Source organism: Pelophylax lessonae (genome assembly GCF_965119305.1).
Source record: "Pelophylax lessonae genome assembly, chromosome: 1".
In the NCBI taxonomy this organism is placed as follows: domain Eukaryota; kingdom Metazoa; phylum Chordata; class Amphibia; order Anura; family Ranidae; genus Pelophylax; species Pelophylax lessonae.
In genome coordinates this window covers 622,109,923-622,136,976 of record NC_138768.1, presented here as the reverse complement: position 1 = coordinate 622,136,976, position 27,054 = coordinate 622,109,923, and the positions used below count along the sequence as shown (strand labels likewise).

At 38.3% G+C, this 27,054-nt stretch overlaps 1 protein-coding gene across 1 annotated transcript in view; it reads right to left on the bottom strand.

The window, feature by feature from the left end:
• LOC309543913 (bifunctional heparan sulfate N-deacetylase/N-sulfotransferase 3-like) overlaps positions 1–27,054 on the bottom strand; it is a 392,778-nt gene that overhangs the window by 288,573 nt on the left and 77,151 nt on the right. The window contains exon 2 of the mRNA XM_082243003.1: positions 16,272–17,385. Coding sequence (XP_082099129.1) covers positions 16,272–17,252 — 981 coding nt within the window. The 5' untranslated portion in view covers positions 17,253–17,385. The remainder of the gene's footprint in view (positions 1–16,271; positions 17,386–27,054) is intronic.

Below are 27,054 nucleotides of genomic sequence, written 5' to 3'. Positions count from 1 at the left end.
TATTTCCATCATTAAAACTTTCAAAATGACAGAAAACAAAAAAATGGCATCTGCAAAAGTTTGTGCACCCTGCAGAATTTATAGCATGCACTGCCCCCTTTGCAAGGCTGAGACCTGCCAGTGTCTGGGAAGACCAGGTGATGTCAATCTCAAAGGTTTTAAATGCCCAGACTCATCTGACCTTGCCCCAACAATCAGCACCATAGGATCTTCTAAGCAGTTATCTAGAAAACTGAAATGGAAAAAAGTTGACGCTCACAAAGCTGGAGAATGCTATAAGAAGATAGCAAAGCGTTTTCAGATGTCAATATCCTCTGTTCGGAATGTAATTAAGAAATGACAGTCATCAGGAACAGTGGAAGTTAAAGCAAAATCTGGAAGACCAAGAAAAATATCAGACAGAACAGCTCGCAGGATTGTGAGAAAAACAATTCAAAACCCACGTTTGACTGCACAATCCCTCCAGAAAGATCTGGCAGACACTGGAGTTGTGGTACACTATTCCACTATAAAGAGATACTTGTACAAATATGGTCTTCATGGAAGAGTCATCAGAAGAAAACCTCTTCTACGTCCTCACCACAAAAATCAGCGTTTGAACTTTGCAAATGAACATATAGACAAGCCTAATGCATTTTGGAAACAAGTTCTGTGGACCGATGAGGCTAAAATTGAACTTTTTGGCCGGAATGAGCAAAGGTACGTTTGGAGAAGAAGGGGCACAGAATTTAATGAAAAGAACCTCTGTCCAACTGTTAAGCATGGGGGTGGATCAATTATGCTTTGGGGTTGTATTGCAGCCAGTGGCACAGGGAACATCTCATGAGTAGAAGGAAAAATGGATTCAATAAAATTTCAGCAAATTTTGGATGGTAACTTGATGCTATCTGTGAAAAAGCTGAAGTTAAAGAGAGTATGGCTTCTACAAATGGATAATGATCCTAAACACACCTCGAAATCCACAGGGGATTACATCAAGAGGCATAAACTGAAGGTTTTGCCATGGCATTCACAATTTCCTGACCTCAACATAATTGAAAATCTATGGATAGACCTTAAAAGAGCAGTGCGTGACAGACAGCCCAGAAATCTCAAAGAACTGGAAGACTTTTGAAAGGAAGAATGGGCAAAGATACCTCAAACAAGAATTGAAAGACTCTTGGCTGGCTACAAAAAGCATTTACAAGCTGTGATACTACCCAAAGGACAGTACAAGATATTAACTCTGCAGGGTGCCCAAACTTTTGCAGACACCATTTTTTTGTTTTCTGTAATTTTGAAAGTGTCAATGATGGAAATAAAATCTAACTTTTGTTGACATATTATAAGAATGTCTAATCTGTAATTTTATGCTTTTTGGAGATTTTTCCATCTTTCCTTGGCTTCTTTATGCACATTAATACAAATTTTTACCTGGGATGCCCAAACTTTCGATCCCCCCTGTATATGATTTTGGTAAGTCTAAAGGAAAACATCTAAAGATAATTGTATAGTGCGTATCCAGCTTTAGTCTATTGAGATCTAAATCTTTTGTTTTCCTTTCTGAACAGTATGAAATGGTTAAAACCTCAATTTGTTTTATTCTTCACATCTATGTCCCATTCAGTAGGCACAACTGGAAATGACTGAAATCTCTCCAAAGTAGGGGAAATGCCCTCTTAGACAGCTGTCAGCAGAACAAGTTATTGAAAAATGTCCTCTTTATTTATGTTTTTATAGTGGTTGTAAACCCTTACATATATCCTCCTACATAAGTTGTATCTGTTTATCTTCAGCTTCCTCTTCTACAGCCTTCCAAAACAGACAGATCAAAAGCTCTTTCTCAGGTCCAGGAGGCAGGGGGCAGGAATCTGATGCCACACACACTGCACAATATAGATCAGGGAGCTGAGTGTGATCTGAGACCAGAGTGGGAGGAAAAGACACACTCCCCTCTATACAGTCTCTTGATGAAACATGCACAGCTGAGGCTGTCAATCATCTTCTATGTGCTGGCAGGGGGTGGGGGCATCTCATAAGATTCTGTGATTTCAGGGTAACCTGTCAGAAGTGAGAAAATACCATCACTAAATCCTAGTGAACTCTGTGTTATTTTAACTGAGAATTGCACAGTCGCATAATGCTGTACCTATATACAATTGATGTCCTCTTTTTTCCCACAAATAGAGCTTTCTTTTGGTGGTATTTGATCACCTCAGTGGTTTTTATTTTTTGCGCTATAAACATAAACATACCGACAATTTTGAAAAAAAACAAAGCAATATTTTTTACTTTCTGCCATAAAACATATCCAATAAAGTGTAAAAAAAATCGAATTTCTTCATTAATTTAGGCCAATATGTATCCTTCTACATGTTTTTGATAAAAAAAATCCTAACTAGCGTGTATTGATTGGTTTGCACAAAATCTATTTTTTTTACTAGTAATGGTGGCAATCAGCGACTTATAGCAGGGCTAGAACATTACGGTGGCACTAAATTAAACTTCTGACACTTTTTTGGGGAACAGTGACACGAATATAGTGATCAGTGCTAAAACATATGCACTGTCACCATACTAATGACACTGGCAGGTAAGGGGTTAACATCAGGGGCGATCAAAGGGTTAAATGTATTCATACATATATAAAAATCAGTATGATAACATGGCAACAGTCTAAACACTGGTATCCCTCACCTGTGGAACTGGGTGAGGAGGTTGTGCGCAGACTACTTTGACTACTTTAACTTATAACAAAGTGCTACAGCACATTTGTTTAAAAGAATACTTTTTACTTTTAATCTGGTATGCACACGCAAAACCAGTCTTTATGAACAATAATCTACAAACAGTTTTAACTCAATGAGCAGACTCATATGTAAAATCCAACGTAACTTATCCCAGGCTGGCATTATAAGGATGTTTTTCTGGGTTCATTTTGCTGATGAAAGACTTCTCTAACACAAAGGGTAAGGTCTTCAAAAGTCCTATTTACACAGTGAGGGGGAAAACCAAAATAACCTTGACCATAGAAAGACTGGGAATGTCTAACTAATGGTGGCCATGCATGCTTTTAAAAATGATCAATTTATTTTTGTGATTTGCACAACGGTCAGACAATAAAAATCAAAGCATGCATGACAACCATAGGGAGACAAGACTGCCAGGAGAAAAACAGAGGGGGAATATACTGTAGGAACAACCCAAATCCAATATATAACAATAAGTATTGATAGAATCTGTGGTAGCACATATATCTATGTATTGGGTACACCTATCTTGCACTGCATATGACCATCTTTTGCCTCTTTTGAGATTTTTTATTTTTTATTATTCAATACATTTTTATTGAATTTTATATTTTTACAGATAAACAGACAAAGGGTATTTAGTATAAACAGAACGTGGAAGAATGATTATTAGGATAAAACAACAATAGCATCTAACATTGCAAGCTTGGTTCGGCCAGGAAATGGAGATAAGCATTCAGGTGTAGAGTGGGATTGGCAGTAGTAAAGAGTTATCTGTTGGTCCATATGTTCCAAATTTGGGAGAATATGAGTAGTGTGGGATTGGCAGTATGAAACAGTTATCTGTTGGTCCATATGTTCCAAATTTGGGAGAATTTGGCAAAGTTTAGAGAGTTTATCGCAAGTAGTTGCTCAAAGGTCTAATTAGAATTAACCATGATCACTAAATCAGAGATATTTAGGGGTATTTTTGTTTTCTATTTTCTCAGAATGGTAAGCTGGGCTGCTAGTAGTATATGGGTCACCACTGGTCTGAATGAAGTCGGATATTGGTGGATACCTATGTTGAGTAGGACTAAGGCTGGTTGTGGTTTATATAGTATACCTGTGCACGAGGCGATAAAACAAAATGTTTGGGACCAAAAGCTAGTGAGGCTAGGGCAAGATCATAGAGTATGAAGAAAGAGGGATAGTGGCGCTGCCTAAAGATAGTAAAAAATATATATAATGTATATGATATAAAGTGCAACAAAAATCTGGATGATAAAGTGACTGGTGCATGTAATGGTATGATGCAGTGATATCAAACAATATATATCAATCCAAATGCATTCCACTTTAAAAGCTTGCTAGCAGTGCATAATAAATAACAAAGTGCAATATTTAAAGGTGCTGGCTGCACAGGTTATAAAGTGACTGGTGCTTGCAAAAAAATAAATCATGCGATTAATAAATTTAACAATGACAATAACCAGCAAATATATTGATGTGCAATAAAGTGCTTATCAAAAAAAGTGCTATAGTGAATAAAAAGCCCCACCCTACCATATTTTGTGGTATGGGGGTAATATAGAGTGCCAATAGTAGATAGCAATCAATATACACACAGAGGACAGTCCAGTGGAAATAAAACAGTCTCTATGTCACATGCAATAACCAAAGGCAGGTGTAGAGGATTCAAGATCCATATAGGTGGCAACAGTCTGATAATGATATATGCGGAGTGACCCCGTGGTGGACGGTGACGTGTTGGGTGATCCTTCTGGTAAGAAAACACACTTACCAGAAACACCCACCCCACACAGGGGTATAGAGCGGGTGTAGGAATATATCCAGTGATCCCTCGAATCCGATTGGTCCTGGATAGGGACGTCCTATAGGAAGCCTAGCTGGTCCTAGTATAAGGTATCCCCTATGGTGTACTTGGGTCCTAACAGGCTCCTAGTGACGGATAGGTCCAGGGTGTCCACCGGTGTCACTCCAAAGTGTATACCAGGGAATAATGATAAACAAGGGACATAGCGTAATTCCGTATGGTAGTTTATTATATACAATAAAGAGAGGTACTCACAAATGAGTCGAATCAAACAAGCGTGTAGCGGGAAGGAGCGCGATGCGGTCCAAGCCTCGATCTCAGAAGATGAAAAACTGGAAATGGCGTGACACGCTGTACGCGTTTCGTAGTCAATACGTCATCAGCAGCGTCAGTTCACCTCCGGTCTCATCCCTTTATATATGCATGCGATAGCCAGTTGACCAATCGGCAAAGGTGCTAGTGCGTGACCCGGAAGTGCAACCACTCCCCGGACTCCAAAACAATGGCGATGTTATTGTTATGTTCACAGAATATAGGCCGATATATAACAATAGATTTTGGACAAAGTCAAACATATAGGCTAGTATAAATGCTGTATATTAAGCCTGTATAATGTATTTGGTGTGATAAACACCTTTGGTATCTGGCGCGATGCATGTATATAAACCGGGAACAAAGAGTACAAACATATTCTCTAGATATAGATATAACACTCAAATATTCAAATAACCTCTTAAACTAAGTTTATTATTGAAGGAGAGAAAAAAATTAAAAGAGAGAAAAATTAAAGTGTAAATGTATATTAATAATGTGTAATGTCACATAGATAAAAAGGAGGGTTGAGGAGGACATCTAGTGGACTAGACTGAAATTGCATGGAAATGGTTTTAAATATTAAATGAATGTATCCATGAGTTAGAAGAAATATAATGATGGAAGCTAGGACAAGGAAACACTACAAAGGGGTGATTGTTATAGTATAAATAAATATGAATAAAATATATATATATAAAAAATATATATAAAAAAGAGTATATATATATATATATATATATATATATATATATAAATGGTATCTGGGTCTAAAATATATAAAATCAATATGCCCTGTACTGCATAAGTAGTGTATTCTATATCAATATGAGACTATACAGATAATGTTGGTGCTGATCTTTAGGTATTATGTGATATAACCATGTATATAAGTAAGATATAATCAATATTGTGCACAAACAGTCAGTAAACTCAGAGTAAGATAAATGGTTAAATAGTTAAAATGGTTAAAAATTGGAAATGAAGCAGTTTAGATCAATATCTAAGTTGAGACCTTTGGGCTGTAATGTATTTAATCTGTAAATCCAAGAGGTCTCGTTTTTAGAGATTTTATCCTTTTATTGTCTCCTCGCCAATGTGCGGATATGGAGTCTATCCCACAAAAAGTGAGGCCACTCGGATCTTTATTATGTTTTTCGGCAAAGTGCCTCGATAAGCTGTGCTTAGGGAAGCCTAAACGTATATTGTTGATATGTTCTCTTATCCTAACAAACAGTGGTCTGGTGGTCCTACCCACATATTGCAATCGACACGGACACTCAACAAGATATTTAACATGGTCGGTTTGGCAGGTGATCAACTTATTTATGCTGAATTCCTCTCCGGTAGCTCTAGATTTAAATTTTAATGTTTTTCTGGGTTGTCTTGTATTCGTTCTGCATGGCAGACATCTTTTGCATCTAATGAACCCTTTAAGGTCTTTGAACATTTTTACTGATCTAGGTGGATCTACCACATTGTGAACTAGTTGATTCCTGAAAGAAGGCGCTTTCCTATAAATAAAGGTAGGTTTATTGGGTAACAATTTTGATAGAGTTCTGTCAGATTTAAGTATTGGCCAATATCTTTTAATGATACGCTCGGTGTCCCTGAAATTCTTATGGAACCCCGTAATGAAGGTTATATCACCTCTATTATTGTTTGTGTGATTCTTCTTCTTTAATAGGTCATCTCTATTCATTCTTGATACAGCTTCTCTGGTCTTGAGTAAATTTTCTTTGTTGTATCCTTTCTCTACAAATCTATTTAGTAGTGCTTCTGATTGTATCAAAAAATCTTCATGATTGTCGCAATTACGCTTCATTCGAATAAACTGACCTTTGGGTATGTTCCCTTTCCAATTCGGATGATGGCAACTCGTAATAGGTATGTACCCATTTCTATCCGTGCTCTTAAAAAAAGTTTTGCTTTTTAAAAACTGTTGATCTTTAAAAATCTGTAGGTCTAAAAAATTGATTCGTTCTTGACTCCAATTACCCGTAAATTTTATCCCAAACGGGTTGTTATTAAGTGTAGAAAAGAATTCTCTTAAAGTGTCTTCAGTGCCGTTCCAAATTATCACGATATCATCAATATATCGTTTGTAGAAGACCAATTCGGGAGTGTGTCGGCCATAGACGGAATTTTCTTCCAGCATATCCATAAGCAGATTCGCAACACTCGGTGCATATTTGGCTCCCATGGCCACACCTTTTGCTTGTAAATAATAATCTCGATTGTGCCAAAAAAAGTTATGGGACATTGCTAATTCCAGACCTTCCATGATGTATTCTATTTGTATTTGTTTTAATTTACTGTGTTGTTGTAGTGCCTTTTTTACTGCTGTTAGTCCGTCTGGCTGAGAGATACTCGTATATAGCGAGTTCGCATCTATGGTGGCTAGAAAGCATTGTTCTGTAATTGGTATCGATTTAAGGTCCCTGATGAGTTCAGAACTATCTTTGAGGTAGGATTTACCCTTCTTAACCACTGGTTGAAGGTAAGTATCGATATACTCACCAAGTCTAGAAAATAGTGAATCGACACCACTCACGATTGGCCTCCCTGGGGGTTTCTGTATGTCTTTATGAATCTTTGGTAAATAATATACCACTGGTATCTTATTAGATTCAGGTACTAAATATTCTGCTTCCTTTTTATTGAGTATTCCAATTTCTTTCCCTTTCTTAATATAGTCTCTGAGTTTCTTTTTATATAATTTGGTAGGATTGCCTTTGAGTTTTTTATACGTGTCTGGTATACTTAAAAGATTATTCATTTCAGCTTCATAGTCGGTTTTCTTTAAAATGACCAGGCCGCCACCCTTTTCTGCTGGCCTAATGACTATGTTTTTCTTTTTCTCTAATTTCTTGATGGTATGTTGTATGTAGTTGTATTTTTTCGGATTGGACTTAATTTTCCGAAGATCAGCTTCTACCATCTTTTTGAATGCTCCAATGCATTCTCCTCCAGATACCTTGGGGTTAAAAAGAGAATTGTTCTTCAGGCCTGAATGTTTGAATTTGGAATCTTCCACAGATTGGGTGGGACCTGTCAGACTAAAATGTTTCTTTATGTTGAGTTTTCTTAAAAATTTATGCAGATCGATAAAAACTTCAAAGGGGTCTACTTCTTTACTTGGGGCATATTTAAGACCAAGATCGAAGCCATTGGTCAGTCACAAAAAGGTCAATACGAGAGTAGGAGTGGTGCGTAGAAGAAAAGAATGTGTAGTCCCTTTCACAGGCATGCTGGCATCTCCAAACATCACGAACCCCCTCTTTATGGAATAAGTCCCGTGGAGATTGGTGTCTTACTTTTGATGTCAGGGCATTTGGAGGGGTTTATCTCCAGAGGCAATGAGTGGCGGTATGGGATGACAATGTAGAATGGTAAAGCCAGTCTTGCATTGTATAGCCAATAAAGTACTGCAATAAATGAAATTTGGGGAGGGATAAACAACAACAAAACAAAAGTCTAAGAAGGTGGCCCGTACTGAGGGCCATGTGTAGAGAGGAAGCGGCTGCGATGAAGCCTCAATGGGGGGAACAAAGATAAAGTAAGAAAAAGGCCTATTTGAGGCCAGGGATGTTGTCGTTAGGTGGATGAAGTAGATCAGGAACCTCCAGAGGCATTCAATTTTGCAGAACGCTTGGGGGAGACCAGTTGCAAATCTGGTTGCACCGTTTCGGGATGTTCACTAAGCCAATCTGCCACCGGAGGGTCTGGTACTATGCTCCATTGTTTCAGGGCAAGCATGCCTTCTTCCAGGGTGTTAAGGCGGATGGTGGTGCCATTGTGCTTGACTAATTGGGTCACCGGGTATTTTCATTTGTATAGGATCTTGTGGCTTTGCAGAGCTTTTGTCACTGTCGCAAGATTTTTGTAGCATTGGAGGGTATGTTGCGCAAGATCCGGGAGTAGCCAGCTTGCCGGGTAACGGCGGGTCCTTTTTACGGCGGGTCATGCCTGGTGCTGCAGTGAGTCACATGGGGCAGGAGGCAAGCAGATGCGGTGCTGGAGAAGCCTGGTGTCACTGTTAATGCCCGGTGGTGGACATAGGCTCAATGAAGTGCAGCCATACCCCCCTCTTTTGAGATTTTTAATGGTTGACGCTGACTCCATAGCACCACATAGCTCCTTTGTATTCCTCAGTCACACATTTGAAGCAGTGAATGTCTCTATTTGATCCCATAAAATGTGTTATCCCAAATGGTGACTAAAATATTTGCATGTTAAAGTACAATTAACTTTGTGGGATTCACTAATTTTTCCAGTCTTAAAGTGTATTAAAAATGTTAATATATTTCAGCTTACCAGTTCCTAAATGTGGTGACATCATTCATTTTAATTTTTCAGGCTTTTATTTAAAAATGTGTATCTGGTAATCCTGCAAATAATTCACTACCTGTCCCTGGGTGGCTATGCTCACTCCACATGGTATTTATAGAGGCAATAATGGCTGCTACCAACTTGGCTGCTACCAACCAAGCTGGACTTCAAACATTGCCGCCTTTATTCATCTACAAGTAGCACTACCCCGCAGGAACCAGTGGTAGTTTTGGGTCCTCAGCTCTCTTTACCTCTCTACGAGGCCTCACTCAAGCTGACACCACCAGAATACCTTGGCTGGGAACTGCCAGCTGACAAACAAAGATTGCACACGCTGTCTTTTTAAAAACAATAATAAGACTGTATTGGCAGATCAAAATTATAATATAACAAAGCAGATTATATTTCAGTGTCACGGCATGTAAACATTATCAAAACAAATACAATACAGAAACAGGGGTACCTGAATAAACTAAGCGTATACTCCAGTATTAAGAGCATAAACAGTAGCTCCCTGAATGCTAGGTTTCACCTCAAGTGACCAAGAAGAATTCTAACAAAAAAAAAAAGATAGCACAGGCGATGTCACTTGAGAGCTCTCAGACCAAGGGGGTAGGCTTAAGCCTTGAAAGCTCAAGCTCAAAATAAGCAACTCAGTTCTCCTTTTAGGGAATTACTTGGACAGTCTTATGGTGAGTTTCTGAAGGAAATGTTGGGGTCCTTTAAAAGTTGACACGTAGAAAAGTGTAGTTGACTGAAAGGGGTGGCAATTAACAGAGGCCTAATGTAAAGTCAGACCTGATATGTAAGGAGACTCCTTAGCACAGCCAGATAGAGACTCAAGCCAGTTTAAAGCGATAATTGAAAGTTTGAAGTATTAGGTAGTCAAGGGGAGGGGCAGATGGAGAGCTAAACAAAGTCAGTGTTTTGAATATTGAGGGCTTAGAGATTTGAATTTGGCTATGATGACTGCTGTCTAATAGAGAAGCCAGCAGCATAGGTCTCCTGTAGCAAAACAGTGGAAGGGGTTGGTTTGTTATCACATTTAGGCTGAAGGAAAGGGTCAAGAGATAGCTTTAGCTATAAAACAGGTTGGAGAACCTCTCACTGTATCCCTCTGTGACAGTCCTTGAGCAGCAGCAAGTAGTTTGTATGATGGGGGCCCCCTAAACAGCGGTGCAGCAAGAGCCGCAGATGCAAATGTGACTTGAACAGTGATTCTGGTTGTTGGATACCCAGGCTAGAAATCAACTCCCAGGTTTGGCATCCAGCACAGCAGCTCTGGCATGGTCCAGTCTGGTACAGTTCAGCTGGCATGGCACGGCACGGCACGGCACAACACAGCACAGCTTGACACAGCATGGCTCACATGTCCTTCTAGGTTGGTGCATTTGCCCCAACTGCCCAGCTCCTTCCCGGGCTTTTATCTATATATCCTCCCTCCTACCTCCAGTTGCTCAATGGCCTTGTAGTTGTGGCCCCAGAACGACTGTAGATAGCATCCTCCTTAAGGACTACATCTCCCAGACTGTCCCTGCCAATTGTTTTCCAGTCACAGCTAGGTCAAACTAGTTGTCACTGCCATCTTGTGGACAAATAACGTTTTGCATCTCAGTAACAATGCCCAGTGTCACATATGTTACTTGGGGGAGGTGGGATTAGAAATTCACACAAAAAAGATAACATTATTTTATGCTTCCAGGTCAGGTCACAGAAAGTGACTATGAAACTGCATTTCTGCCAAGATCCACAGGTATTTTAAGAACTTGCTGAAAATTATTTTAGCATGAAAAAAATAAAAGCAATTCAACCAACACATCGGTAAGCTGAAACATAGTAAATGTTTGTTATTGGGTTTAGTTACACTTTACATTGTCCAGTTTTGATGATTTTGTACTCAATGTAGCCTAATTTTCTGTTCCTTAGTTTGCAGGAGTGGAGCCTGTTTTTTTTTTCTTCTGCTACTGCTACTAATCACTACTGTAACAAGTGTTTTTAATTCTACTGAGTGTATTACACAGAAAAACCAGGAGGTCAGTATTTACTGCAAATGTTGCTGAATATTTGGTGTAAAACATACAATGATCTATCTATCTATCTATCTATCTATCTATCTATCTATCTATCTATCTATCTATCTATCTATCTATCTATCTATCTATCTATCTATCTATCTATCTATCTATCTATCTATCTATCTATCTATCTATCTATCTATCTATCTATCTATCTATCTATCTATCTATCTATCTATCTATCTATCTATCTATCTATCTATCTATCTATCTATCTATCTATCTATCTATCTATCTATGTCATATATGTTTTAATAGTAACTAGGTGGCTCAAAGAGGTCCACATACGATGCTATGGGGACGATGTTCCATATTTTTTGGGAATGCCCGCTGGTGAAACCGTTTTCAAACAACTTACTAACGTGGACGTGGTGGATGATCCTGCAGCATGTTTATTGCACCTCACCCGATGGCCAGTTAAAGAATGCAAGTCCTCTCTGACTATTCAGCTTTTAAATGCTGTCAAGCCTGCATCCCCCTCTGCTGGAGATCGCCTGCTGCACCCATGAGATCTTTATTGTTTTCTAGGGTGAAGGAGCTTCGGGACATGGAAGACTTGTCGGCTACTCTGCACAATCAGGAACAGGCTTTTCGGGACACATAGAGACCGTGGGACCACTTCACGTGTACAGACGCATACCTGCAAGAGCTCTCTGTCTCTGGCTAGGGCTTGGGGGTTATGGGCCCGGGGAATTGGGTCACGCCAGCCCCTTCAGCTTCCTTCCTGCTTCTTTCCTCCCTCCTTCCTTCCCTCTTGTGCTTTTCTCCTCTACACCCTGTGGTTCATGCCACCTTCCCCCTACTATCACATCTGTATGTACTGTATCCTCACATTCTCCCCAAGTCTGGGGTCTTCTGTAACTTATACTCAACTGCTTGTTCCTTCCACGACTGACTCCATTTTTAGGAGTTGTGGTTTCTTGCTTCTGTTCTGTACAGGAGCTCGTCCATCGGTACTACCCTGGTACCTGACACTCACAAGTTTTGTATAACTTAGGTTGTTTACTTATCCCCAAATTCATCAGCCCTTGTTTCATTTGATATGTCAGTTACTATGCAAGTCCGGGAGGGGTTTGACCCCACCTTTCTGGTCCAGTTGACCAAGTTCATCCTCCAACTAATGTAAAATTTTAAGGAAACAATGTTTATGATGTTGTCAGATTGTCTCCTTTTTTCCTGATCTGCCTTAACTCTGTTTATACCGCAATCTCTTCTTAAATAAAGAAATTTATAAAAGAGGTCCACATGTCCAGATATTTTATTTATGCCCAGTGGGGATCAGTTACGATGTCCAGTGGTGATCTCCCTGTTCAGTGACAGCCTGTGTGTCCACTTGCAAAGCCAGTAGCCAAATGTTTTTAACCTCAGTAAACAGTGGTGGCCTCTGTCTCGATGGCCAATTACATTGTCACATATTTGAAAATGTACTAAGCTGCCTTTTTTTCTCAATCTAAAGGGTCACAGTGGAGCACTTTGTGTCTGCAGGAAACAATACGCCTCCAACCAGTTAAAGTATATTCGTGTTTAATTTCTATCAGGTCTACCAGTAAAGGGGGGGATACCCATATTGTTCAAATATATGGATGATAATGTATCCTTTTTTAGGTACTAAGAATATAATTAGACAATGGGGGTTTCATAAATATATAAAATCACAAAACTCTCCAGCATCCATTACCCTCTCCATGTCTGTAATGCTTTTACTATATTTGCTCTCATACTCTCTGATCCTTGGATTCCCAGCCTACCTTTCAATTAAAATCCTTCCAGTGCCTCTAAAGAGAGCAGGTTTCCAGCTGAGAGTAGCATTTCAACTACTCACAGCAGCTGTGTGACTGGTGACTAGATCTTCTTTCTAGTGACCTTGAGTATAGCTTTACTCTCAGCTTGACTGACAAATCAATACTTAGTGGCAGTAGTTGTAAATTCGACATTCTGACAAACCAATTTAAAAACGCTAGTCTGTGCTGCAAATACCTAATTATGACCAAGGTATCCTAGGGCTATATTTTACAAAATATTTAAAATATGTTTTAAAAAATAAATTTACATATATATTGTCTGTGGCTCAACCATGATAACATTTTTTCCATCTTTTTTTTTTTTTTTTTATAAAGGTTGCTGGGGACTGTTAAGCCTTTAAGAGTTTTTATCTCTGTAAACAACTTTTCATCATTGTTTCTTGTATTAAGTGTTGATCATAAAGCTTAGCCTAGAGCAGCTATATTAGCAATGCCCTTTTTTCATGTACTCTACAGTACATCCATGTGAAAGGTCAAATGATCACTATGGGAGCACTACAGACAGGGTATTCTAATCTTCACAGCTCTTAACACCTTGTCCCCAAAGAAAACATAACACTATTGACTCTGAAACAATGTTGTTTTTACTCTAACAAATATAGATTCCTTACTTTCTGTGTGAGATGCCAATTTTATTTTGGCTTTAAATTTGTTTAGACAGCAGTGTGAGAATAGCATAGGAAGCAGAATGAATGTTTTTCACTGTAAAGATTAACTAGAAAGTTATTAGCCAGATATGGAAGGAATTGTTTGGGAAGTCTGTTGGAAAGTTGTAAAACAAAATAGCTGTTTTTGGCCTTGTGTGGGAATAAGCCTCCATTCTTTGGTTCACATCTTATCTAATAGCCAGACCTTGTTATTAGCCTCAATTGTGCACAGGCCTTTGTATATGTTAACTGGGCTCTCATTCTTGCTCTCTGCTGTGGGAGCCTGCTGCTGTGTGAAAAGGCTGACTGCTGGCACAACACTAAAAAGGTACAAGTGTTGTTTGTTTTCAAGTACCCATTAGGTAACACCCTGTTAGTCACTTGTTTAGTTAAGTTTAGTCATGGCTAAAATTAACAATTATTTAGTTATGTTTTAAGCTATGGACTTGCTGTACACAAGCCTTCCTATATTGAAACTATATGTAATGTCTTGCTGAAATACAGTGCAAGAAAAGCTTTTTTGGACTGTTCCTGAGTGTCCTTGTCTTGTGCATGGTTTACCCTTGCTGATACCAGTTAAGCATGTCCTCCTACTATATATATGCAATTTCAAGGGTGAGATCCATGTGAAATGCTCAGTTATTTTATTACATTGTCTTGCTGAATAACAGTGTCTTGCTGAAAAACAGTGCAAGAAAAGCTTTTTGGACTGTTCCTGAGTGCCCTTGTCTTGTGCATGGTTTACCCTTGCTGATACCAGTTAAGCATGTACTCCTACTATATATATGAAATTTCAAGGGTGAGATCCATGTGAAATGCTCAGCTATTACATTACATTATTTTAAGGCGCACTAACATCACAAAACACAGCATCTGTAGTTAGCAAAGAAAACAGAGACAGAACATTATGTGCATCCAAGAATAAAAGTAAGCTATGCATTAAAAAAGTTTGTAAAAGTCCTAAATTAAAGTAGAGCCATGGCTTACTAATAATTACTTAATAAACAAATTATTTATAAATATTTATCCTGCCCTAACAGTTTTCTCTTAATCCTCTGCAAGGTCCCAGAAATTTCCAGACTGATTCTGACTGCAAACAAATCAGCACCCCATAATTCCGATTGAACATAACTTCATATTGGAACGGATTATGCTTCATTGGTTTTACTGGTCCTTGTCAAGGCAACAACAATGCACTACGTTAGAATCTAATAATTTATATATCAGATGTAATCATAGCATAAATATCATTGTAAGTAATTGCTACAACCCCAGTAGCTCCAAAAAACACAAGTTAGGCTATCTATAAAGGCTATGGATATATATATATATATATATATATATATATATATATATTTTTTTTTTTTTTACAGAAACCTATGCCATAGCTCCAGAAGCTTATAAGAAGATATTTTCCAAAAAGCAAAAAAAAAAAATCTTCCTTTTTTTCCTGTTAGAATTATTATTTGGTTATTATTGTGCACCACAATTTGGTTGTTATTGTACACCACAATTTATTAAATAGGCAGTTGCAATTAAATAGTACAAGACACTGCATGCTGAAAATAAAGAGAAAGTAAACAGGATAAAAAATAAGTGTCTATATGTTTCCTGTCGGAAAGGATGAAATGCAATTTGGTTGGATAGTCTGTCATAAAGAAAGCTGGTTTGCAGTACCCTTATATGGCTTATATGCCCTTAGCGATAGGTGTTATGCAAAGAAAGGAAAGGAGTGAGGGAAAAGAAAAAAGTGGAAGAGAGCATAAATGATTATGTGTACTGTAACTTTAATCTAGGTATGGTAAAAATGAGAACCCCATGATATTAAAATCTTAAAGATGGCTCTGAATATTGGATTTTATCATTTACTATTAGTTATGCTTTGTAATATTTCTATATGGAGGCGCCGCACACTGTCTGCTCAATGTGTATCAGATAGTCAAAAGCGGATGCTCATTAGGCTGCTTGGATGGGCATTTTAGGCTCCAGCACCCCCCTTTGGTTGTGAATCATTTGAGCAGCAGCACTTAGAGCTGCAATCCAAGAAAGTTCTTATAGGTTACAGTTCGTAACATTTCTACTATATTATAAAATTAAGCTTTTAATACAACAAAATTCATTGAAGGGAAGAAAATACTTACCTGTCCCACCACCTGTGCGAGTGATCTTCGAAATGTTAAACAGCCAAAATTGCTAAATATCATTTTTTTGAGTTTCAGATGCCTAATTCCCTTCTGTGCTCTATGGTTTCATCCACCAGCCCCTACATCACTACAGGACATACTAGTGAGGTAGGGACTGTCAGAGTGAACCACGGTATTTAGAAGTGAATGAGGCATCCAACAATCTTGAAATTGTTGAATGCAAAAAGTACTTAGCCATTGTAACTCTTCAAGTTAAGGATTATAAATTGTGTGAGTATCAGGGACAGGTAAGCATTATAGCTTTTCTTTACATGCTGGGCTTATTTTCAGATTTGTTAAGTATTTTACACCAGTGACAGAGCCTCTTTAAAACATTTTACAATATGTCTGCGAGATACATGATTGAAAACTTACCTTGACATCATTCATTTTCATTCTAGTTCCTTCTTTACCCACAAAAATATCATCAATATCCACAAGAATATATCTATCCAATGACAAGGTAAACTTCTTTTCAGAAAGGAAAGATATAACATCTACAAAAATTAGTTTGTGTAGCCAAAAGTTCAAATTGTTGCCAAAAAACATCCTTTGAATACCATCTTGAAACCCAAAATCATGAATGACTGTGGCAAATAAGGACATTTTAGACAATTGAGGTGGGTCACCAACAGGCATTTTAACTTTTGTAAAAACTATGGGTTGATAAAATGAGTGGTTAACCTCAAACACTGTCCACTCATTTCCAAGCAAAGGCCCTTTAGGTGTTTTTGTAGGTTTTGTTATATGAAGTAATGGTGTCGTAGGATTGATACAAAAAGTCTTGACGGCCGTGTTGCTGTGGATCATAAATGGGAAGCCCTTTTGGTGAAAAGTTTGAATGTTGCTCTCTGTGCCTTTTAGAAATCCAATGATACTGACGCCATATTGAAGGCAGTACTTGTCCAGAAGTTCCTTGTTCCATGTGTCCATGTTGATGTATTTCATAAAGTTTTCATATATAATAAGTGCATATTTTCCAATGTGATTATCCGTTAGTGGTAGAAGGTCTCCCTTTCCCGGTGCTATTTCTGCATGGAATTTAAACCTGCTGGATTCTAAAATTCCAATAATGTCCTGGCCAAGTTGGGAATACTGGCTCTCTATAAAAACCAAGATAACAGACTCGGTTGATAAAGAAACTGATGGCTTTCCAGTTCTGTGTTCCAAAAAGTTATAAGGTAAAGATTCTATATCTCCACATTCAATTTCCATCGATGCTTCTGATATTTCATTGTCTTGTTTATAGCCAGTGTATAGGTAATAGGCAGAAATGACAATGCTTACCATGCAAAAAGTGGCAAGCAGGAGAATTGTTCTTTGAAAATGTCTGTGAAATTTCATGATATAACTCATACTGAGCTAATTGTTATACAGAAGTGTCACCAAACAAATAGGACTTAGTATTTCACTCCAGTCCAGCCGGATGATTTATGTAACCATTGCAGCACATCTGTCGCTTTCCAAAACACTTCAGAGAATGTGAAAACTAGAAGAAAGAAGAAAAAAATATGTTTTTATTTACACCATGCTTACATTTTATATGCTGCTTGTGACATAATTCATTTTGGGAAACAGCTGTCAGCCTGTAAATTTATGAAACACGTATGCTAGGGTACCTGACAGAAACACTAAACTGGGGAAAGTGTATCATTAAAAGCATATGCAAGCTACTTACAGTCATAAAAAACTATATTGTTAGTCATATAACAGCCAAAAAGTCCCCATTAAAGAGGCTCCCTGCTTTCAGTCTGTGGCAAATATTTCTCATATGACAGTCAGGATATTGATTAGAAACATAGATACAAAGTAGTTTTAGTCATAGCAGACCAGAAGACCGAGTACTGGCTGACCACATAATATTTTATCTTTGCAGCAATGGCATTTGGTTGATCATTCAGACAACATTATTGTATACTCTATTGAGGAATGTATATTGGATTACAAAAAGTATGCTGCATTTTTTTCTGGTTCACAATGAAACATATTGTATACTGGATCTTCCGTTAAAATACACTTTGGGGGATCTTGGGAGCTTATTCCAACTGCTTTGTAGCTCCATAATTTAGAGTTATGCTCTAAAAAACAAGACAAAAAAAAACCTCTTTATAGCATTTAAGGTTAGAGGACCAAAATAACAAAACAAGAACAATTTCCTTGTTCTGAGCCCAAGCTTGATGTTAGTTGATTCTTCACTATTATTAGTCTCTTTTTACTATTTCCCAATACAGTTAGATTGTGTTGCATTTAACCCATCAGAGTATTCTAAGAGTATTCTATGTTATGTAGGTCCTTGTTCCTGTTACATCTGTCTGGCATAGTGACAATAAAGAATTTTGACAAGCATTCATCCAATTGCGGTGTGCGGCCATTCTCTTTCTACATATATCTACCTGTTTAGAGTTACAGAGGAGGTCTAGCGCTAGAATGATTGATCTTGCTCTAACATTTGTGACAATACCTCACATGTAAAAAGAAACTGCAGCACTGTGCTAAATAACACATGCAGAACATAAATACAAGCAAATATAGTTTATCAGGATTAACTCAATATGAGCAAATTGTGATATATGCACACAGAAATCAAATTGATAAAATTGTTATTATAGTGCAAAAATGCTAAAATTCCCATGTGGAATTCCGAGCCAGGTGAAAAAGGAATCTAAGGACAGCAAACGTGACACCCAGAAAGTAATCACACTAGAGGCTTACCAGTAGGCCAGCAGGAAATGGACGTATGAGTGCTTCCAGCATTGCTGCAGAGGTTGAAGGGGTGGGGGGTCAGCCTGTCAGTGCTCAGACCATACACCGCACACTGCATCAAATTGATCTGCATGGCTGTCATCCCAGAAGGAAGCCTCTTCTATAGATAATGCACAAGAAAGCCCACAAACAGTTTGCTAAAGACAAGCAGACTAAGGACATGGATTGCTGGAACCATGTCCTGTGGTCTGATGAGACCAAGATAAACTTATTTGGTTCAGATGGCATCAAGCGTGTGTGGCAGCAACCAGGTGAGGAGTACAAAGACAAATGTGTCTTGCCTACAGTCAAGCATGGTGGTGGGAGTGTCATGGTCTGGGGCTGGATGAGTGCTGCCGGCACTAGGGAGCTACAGTTCATTGAGGGAACCATGAATGCCAACATGTACTGTGACATACTGAAGCAGAGCATGATCCCTTCCCTTTCGTAGACTGGGTGGGCTGTAGCCAGCAGGGCTGATCAAGCAGGGGAAATCTGATAGGGCATTTGTACAGAAGTTGATCAGTAAGTTGACTTCTGTAAAGCCAGGGTGCCTATACATGGATCAAACTTTAGCGGCTCCATGCTGAACCAGCTGAATTTCAATCCATGTATGGCTGACCTTAGTTTTTGTGAGAGCTTCAATATTACACATGTCCCACAGCCCCAGGCCAGGAGAAATGTATAACTTTCTTTGCAAAAAAGCAGGAAAATTTAAATTTCCACAGGAGAGCATTTTTTTTTCATTCTGAAATGTTGACTAAAAGCTTAAGTTTAGTTATTTTTTTAAATCAGCACCAGGAACAGTACTTTCATTAAATTGGGAAGTATCCCTTGTGCTGGCTGCTATGTTCATTGAAATCTTCATTCTTCTGCCCCCATACCCAAACACACTTGTGTGTTAGAGTTTTGGGGTGCACACCACAATGCAATAGGCTGCACACACCTATAGACTTAGCATGAAATCTTTGTTACACATTTAAAACTGCTATGGTTTTATGTCTACCATTAGATTATCTGATGTAAATTCTGGAAATGTACTGAATTATTTATAATTGCACCCAAGAGGGCTGTGATATATAGTTATTTTGTTGATCATATGGTAATATATAAAAAGGTTCTGTGCTTTGGGTAAGTGTTACTTTACCATGGTAAATATATAAAATCTTCTTCCCACATGTGCTGTGATAGCAGTAATATTGTTCACTTTAATATCAATTTAACATTTTCCTCAAGGTTTTCTCTCCAGAGAATTAAAAATATTGTGTCACCTCTCTGTTTTTTTTGTTTTTTTTTAATAGCTGGGATTTTGCTCTATGAACATGCATTGTCATTATCTACACTGCACAGAAAGGAAACTAATATTAAGACAGTGCTTGGTCACCTACATTGTTTCACTGATTTTACTAGTAACAAGAACAATTATTAAAACAATGTTCCACAATTTTTCCAGAAAGGAAGTCATCGTACTCAAAATCAATAATATTTTACACAAGGGTAATGGACCACCACACTTTTAAATGCTAAATTAGGTCAAGTCTCCCACCCATCGGTTGTTCTTTGTACCCTGGCCTTCTTAGGGCATTTGTTGGTCCGGTAGCAGTGTTCTCCTGTCACTACAGAAATAAATGCATCCCAAGTCAGGGCCGGGACAAGGGGTGGGCAGGAGGGACGGCTGCCCTGGGCACTGTGGTATCATGTGAGGTTTGGGGGCACCATAAGGAGATTGGGGGAGGGGATCTGTTTCTGGAGGGGGAATATGGGGGGGGGGGAGGCAGCAGGAGATAGGAATTGTTCTAGGAGTGAAATTTGGGGAGGTGTGCTAGAAGTGATAAATTTGGAGGGGGGGGGATTGTGCTGAGAGGGGAGAGGAGGTGGATTTGTTCTAGGATGGGGGATTTGAAGGGGTTTTTGCTAGAAAAGGTAATATGGTGGTGGAGAGGGAGGGATTTGTGCTAGGAGGGGACTTTTTTTTGGAGGGGGATTTGTGCTAGTAGGAATGATTGGGGGCATTTGTGCTAGTAGGGAAATTTGGGGAGAGGGGGGATTTGTGTCCGGATGGGGAACTGGGGGAGGGTAATTTGTGCTAGGAGGGGGGATTTTGAGTGGGGGCAGAGGATTTGTGCTCGGAGGGGAAATATGAGGGGTAGAGGATATGTGCTAGGAAGGGGGAATTTTTTCTGCTGGGAGCATAAGTGGAATGAGAGGATTTGAGCTAAGCATGCAGATTAGTGCTAATTTTTGTAGGGGGGGGGGGGGATTTACATAATGCTCATAAATTTTGGGGGGGGGGCGTAATTTGGCATGCTCGCCCTGGGCTCTAGATGACCTTGTTCCGGCACTGTCCCAAGTACATTGTCTCCTTACGTCACTCTGCATACCATGTTGTCTAACATATACCTGTTTATTTATTCTGAACATAGAAAGGAAGAATTGCTAGTCTGGATACTTTAATGTAATTTGGCTATGTCAAATGGAGATGATGTAATGGAAAGAAAACAAAGAATTGTGAGGTAGTGATTTCACATTGTCCAACTGCATCATCTGCAATAGGACGGCCGGACGTAAGAGGATTGTAATCATCCTGGTGTCTGCCTGGAGCTGATTTCTCTATTTCCCACCAGTAATAAAGAGCTGGAGATAACAGCTTAAGCCTGTGTGACCTTCCGTAATAGAGGGTCCTGGCTCTTTGGTAAGAGTCCATCTTTATTGGTGGTGGTGATTTCACTTGGTGGAGGTTTTACATTTTTTTTTTTCAAATATGAAATTTTTATTCAGGAATATTCATACAAAAAAAAACAAAATACAAACATTTACTTCAAAGTGAAATTTACAACATTTTTTAACACGTAATTTAATCTTCCTCTTCCACTTTTTACCTCTTATATTCCTACATTTTTTCTCTCTTCCCTCCCTCCCTCCCTCCCTCCCTATCAAAACCCAAAAGACGAAAAAAAAAAAAAAAAAAAAAAAAGGAAAACCCCCATAAGTTTTCTCTCCTCCTCTCTCTCCCCCCCTCACCCCTCCATCCATAGCCAATGTTCAAGTGATCAAAGCAATCAATAAGTTTTTCCAGATTACTTTATCCTATTGTAAGTTGTTTCCCTTCTTCCGAGATTATGAATTGACTCCACTCCTCCCATATTTTCTTATATCTTCCCTGCCTATTCTGAGAGGATGCAATCATTTCCTCCATTCTCCTTATTTCCTCTACTCTATTTACCCATTCTCCTATCGAGGGGGGGTGTGCTTTTTTCCAATTACTCGGTATACATGCCTTTGCTGCATTTATCAAAAATGGGACGATCGAGTTTTCGTAACTCTTTGTCGGTATATCCGACAAGTGCAGCAGAAAAAGGGCTGGTTTTTCCTCTATTCTATTTTCAGTAAATTTCTGGATTACCTCCTTTACTCTTCCCCAAAAGGGTTTAACTTCTGTGCATGTCCAGAGAATATGGACTAGCGTACCTATTTCTTTTTTACATCTCCAGCATTCACTGGTTTCTCTTGGATACCAATTATGCAATTTCTCAGGAGAAATATACCATCTCATCATGAACTTATAGTTCATCTCTTGAGTCTTGGTACATCTTGCTGGTTTTACATTTTTTACATGTTTTAGTGCACATACATTTACCTACCATTGCATTATTTGTTTTTAGTGCACATACTTTTGTGTTGGGGCCATTATCCCTCCTTTTTTTGGAGAAACTGCTCAAACAGGTAGCGCCGTATACAAACTCCCCTTCTCTCACACATATCGTGCTCCTGGCTAATGCCAGAGGTTGGTTTGTGGCCGCTTACACCTGTATTTATCTATTCCCTACATTTTTTGATATTCCAAAGCGCTGGTCACCTTTATTTTTTATTTACATCTGATCTTATCAGTGCAAGAGTTTCTTCACGTGTTATCATCTCGTTTAAATCTTTGGCCTATGAAAGAGACTGTTTACATTTGGACTTTCATTATATACACATGCTCATTTATGTGATTTAGCACAATAATGTGTGATAATTGTGATAATATCTCACTTTAGTGGTGCAGCTTCATTTCATACACACACACATATATATATATATATATATATATATATATATATATATATATATATATATACTGTATATATATATATATATATATATATATATATATATATATATATGTTCTTTATTATGAGCACAATATTTATATGTTTTATAAGTAAAATGCTCCAGATTTTGCACTCTCCAGTTTTAATAAAACTTATCCAATCTGTATTAAAAAAATTGATGTGCATTCTAACCCCATTACAATGACTCTATCCAAACTAAAACAAATAACAAACAACTAAAAAAAATTTGGATACACAAACTCTGCTGGATCTTTGATATTGTTTCCAGCAAACACATTTTCTACAGGGTTCCTTGGTAATGTATATAAAATTCCAGTATAAACTACACTGCAAACGTGTCACACGCAAAAAAAAAAAGTAGAGATGTGAATGTAGCCTATTTAGGCGTGTGCACTATTGTATGTGTCATGTCTTAAATTAAACCATTGTAAACTCATTTTTTTAATTGCTTTTTTAAGTTTGATATAGAGCTTTACACACAGGGAAACTAAAATGGTATTTTTATATTCAGTTTAACCATGTAATGTTATCTGATTTCAGATAATGCAAAAATTAGGGCATTATAGCAGCTGATTTGCTTTAAATAAAAAGAGCTGACAAAATGTCATCGGTTACAGAAAGATAGATTTATTATATCTTAGTAGAAAATAATAAATCTCTGTATGATTCATTAAACTTGGAGAAAAAAAAAAGAAAATCTGTTCCATCTCCATAGAGACACGATAAGTAACTAAAAACTTGGAAATTGACCTTTGATTATGCTCAATCTAGTTAGATTAGCATTAGCCTTATTTACAGAATATGTGGATAAAACAGCTATTTATATAATACACAGATATAACAAGTAAACCTTCTAAAGATAGTCAAAACAAAAATCATGATTGTCATTGTATATTTAGCCAAACAATAAAACTGAGCAAAAATAAAAAGCACACATTTTTGCATTAGGTTAATAAACATGTCTTTTTCTTTTTTAATAATAGAAACAGTATAAGTATCAGATTTTGCTTAGTGTAAAGCCCTGTACACACGCGTCGAAAATTGGCAGGGAATTTTCAGCCAACATCTGATCTGCCGATTTTCGGCTTGTTAGTATGATGCTTCCGACAACCAACTCCGACTTTTCGGCCGAAAAAAATCTGGTGTGCAGACTATAACATTTTTGTTGGCCGTCAACACAACGGCCGATTTTCGTGCAGTCAGTACAGATTTCGACAGGGAAAAATCTGATGAGCAAGTCTGGGCATGCTCAGTGAAGAAAAAACACAAAGAAAACTAACCAACACAGGACATCGCTTCTGAAGTAGAATTTTGTTGGCCGAGAAAATTTGTGTGCAGTCTGGGCACATTCCAACCAACAAAACACAACTTGGACAAAAGTCGGACGATCAGTCGGCCGATAATCGTTGCGTGTGTACGAGGCTTTAGCCTCTTGCAGTCCCTGTACAGCTGAGCTCAGAGAGGGGGAGGTAAAAGTGACACAAGGAGCCAATCAGTGACAGAGAGATAAGCTCATGAATGTGTTGCCTCTCCCTTCATTGCCTATTTACAGGATGGGGATTAGACTTGTAAGTGAAAATTAAACTGTAGCAGAGAAAATCAGTTTCCCTCCCCTGCCTTGGCAGAGCTGCATAAATCACTGAACTAAATGAACAGAAATACAAATCTGTTCAGCAGGTAAAACAGATCTCATTTATCTATTTTATCTGTGTAATTTAGCTGTTTTCCTGCAGTTCATCTGTAAGCTATTTTGTATATAGTTGGTAAAAACTAGAACACCTGTAGGGTTTTTAGCTGCTGTATGTTTCCCCACTAAGAATATTTCCCATCACATTCTATTGTTTCTCCACAACCTGACCATATAAAATTATATACTAGTCCAAAACTGAAGACCTGACTTAGGCAGGCCATAGAAGATGCAAATGTATTTCCTGCAATCACAGGTTGGGGGCAGAGGGGGGCAGGGGAGAAGACAGAGATTATTGCTAGCAGCAATAGCAGCCACTAGCGATAATCACAAGTAAATCCTGCAGGCTGGTTGTATCCAAGTTGATCGGTCAACTTGGTACATTCAGCCTGCCCACACACTGTTCAAATCTTGGTTGGTTCTTGCTGAACTGGCCAAGATTTGAACCGTCAATGGCCGGCCTTATCTTCTATATTTTGTTGACCAGATTTCTTCATTGCAATTCCTGTACTTTCTGTGTAGTTTCTTAAATAGACACAGGTAAAAGGAAACAATCATTTTGTTGTTCCTGACACCATTTCAACACAGAACCCATTATTGTAATGTCACATTACTATCGAAATTATACAACACAACCTTAAAAGGTCACCTTAAGCTTGTAATGGACATGGTTGCCTTAAGAAAGATATTTTGCTTCTAGTGTTCCTAAACAAATAGTGCTGGTGATTTGACTCTACTCATCCACTCATGGAATATCAGTTATTTTGTGGACATTGTATTAGAAAGTATAGAATTATAATATGGAAATCTAAAGATGTCAATGTACCAACAAATTACCAGTGAAGAATGTTAGCTTTAAACTCAGCTTGGTGCTAAATTGCACAAGTATTGAAAGCTGACATAATTTCTTACCTGATCACCTTATACTCTGATATTGTACTGTATTATGTAATCTGTCTGTACGTGCAGTCATTGGGATTGCTTCACTAAAAAAGAAGAGGCTGTTCACTTAGCAAAGTTAACTACATAACTACATAGCAAAATTTTTGTCTCCATATTTTCCTTGATCTTAAAATGCAGTAGGGTGCCCTGTATGACCAATCTGGTAACGATTTAGCATCAGAAATGCATGTCTCGGGTGGAGTTGGTGACCTGATCTTTGTAAGTATGGCCAAATGTGAGTACAAAATCAGGAAAGCCAATAAAACTGTAGTTATAAACTTTTTCAATTAGCAATCTAGAAATGTCCATTGTGTGTAAAGTAACATTTGCAGTTGTCCTTAAAACCAATGGACATCATGCAATGCAAAGTAGCCCACATACCGTATGTAATATGACTGTACATTGTAAAGTGAATTTGAGAGTAAATGTTTTAGAAGTGATAACCGCAAAGGTACTGGAGTTTAAGTGCATGCTGTATAGAAGAGGCAGTGCATTTTTTGCAGTAATTATAAAAATTGACGTCAGACCAGAAATTCTGAGTCAGCCTTTATGTGGAATTGCCAGCCTGGGCCTTGTCTGTATTTTCTCTGTTGTCCATTGACTGATATTGAACCAATATGGAAGTTGCCATTGCTGACCTCCACCTCCTCTTGTGCTAATCTAATGGCTTTAAAACCTTTCAAACCGCTGTCAGGTCGGTGAGTCAAAGTATTAAAGACACTGTATAGGCATTAAAATTCTATGCATGAAGGCAAAAAAACCTTCTGTGTGCAGTGGCCCCCCAGCCCTCCAGCCCCCCAATCCTTACCCGAGTTCCATCCGATCCAGCAATGTTCCCAATAGCCTTGGCTGTCCCAGGACTCACTCTCCTCATTGTACTTGCTGATAAGGTTAGTAGCATGCCAGATCTTCTCCTTAATAGGATAAGTTGAATGATATCCTTTCAATTTGGTGGCCCTGGATAGCTGGGAGAGAGGAACATGTCTTCCTGTGTAGGATGAGATGAGGCCTCTATGAACACACAGTAAGGACCTGGTAAGGACCTGGTCCTTACTGTGTGTTCATAGAGGCCTCATCTCATCCTACACAGGAAGACATGTTCCTCTCTCCCAGCTATCCAGGGCCACCAAATTGAAAGGATATCATTCAAATTATCCTATTAAGGAGAAGATCTGGCATGCTACTAACCTTATCAGCTATAAGTACAGATTACTTTTTTTTTTTTTAAGCCCGTAGCTATAAGTACAGATTATATGATCCCACTCAAATACAAGCGTTTTTGATCCCTAACAAGGGTCCATCCTTTCTGGTGAGTAGGGTTCCTGAAGGGGTTCAAGTCACCTGGAAGGAGTGATCATCTTTCAGCACCTTTGTATTTGCACTGGAGCATTTCATTGTACTTTGTTTATATGCCAATAATTTTAGTTATATTGCACTTTAGTGCACTTGAACTTTTATCTGTGGACTTTATCTATGCACTGGACACTTTATTAATTATTAGTCATTTATGGTCACATATTGTACTTTATACATGAAATATTTTGCACCTTTTTAAATTTACCACTTGTTTGGTTATTTATATCATTTATTTTGCAAGCGCTGTGTTATCTCGTTTTACCATTTCTTCCGAGTTTTTACATGGTGAACAGCAGCTGCATCATTCGTTCGCTTATTT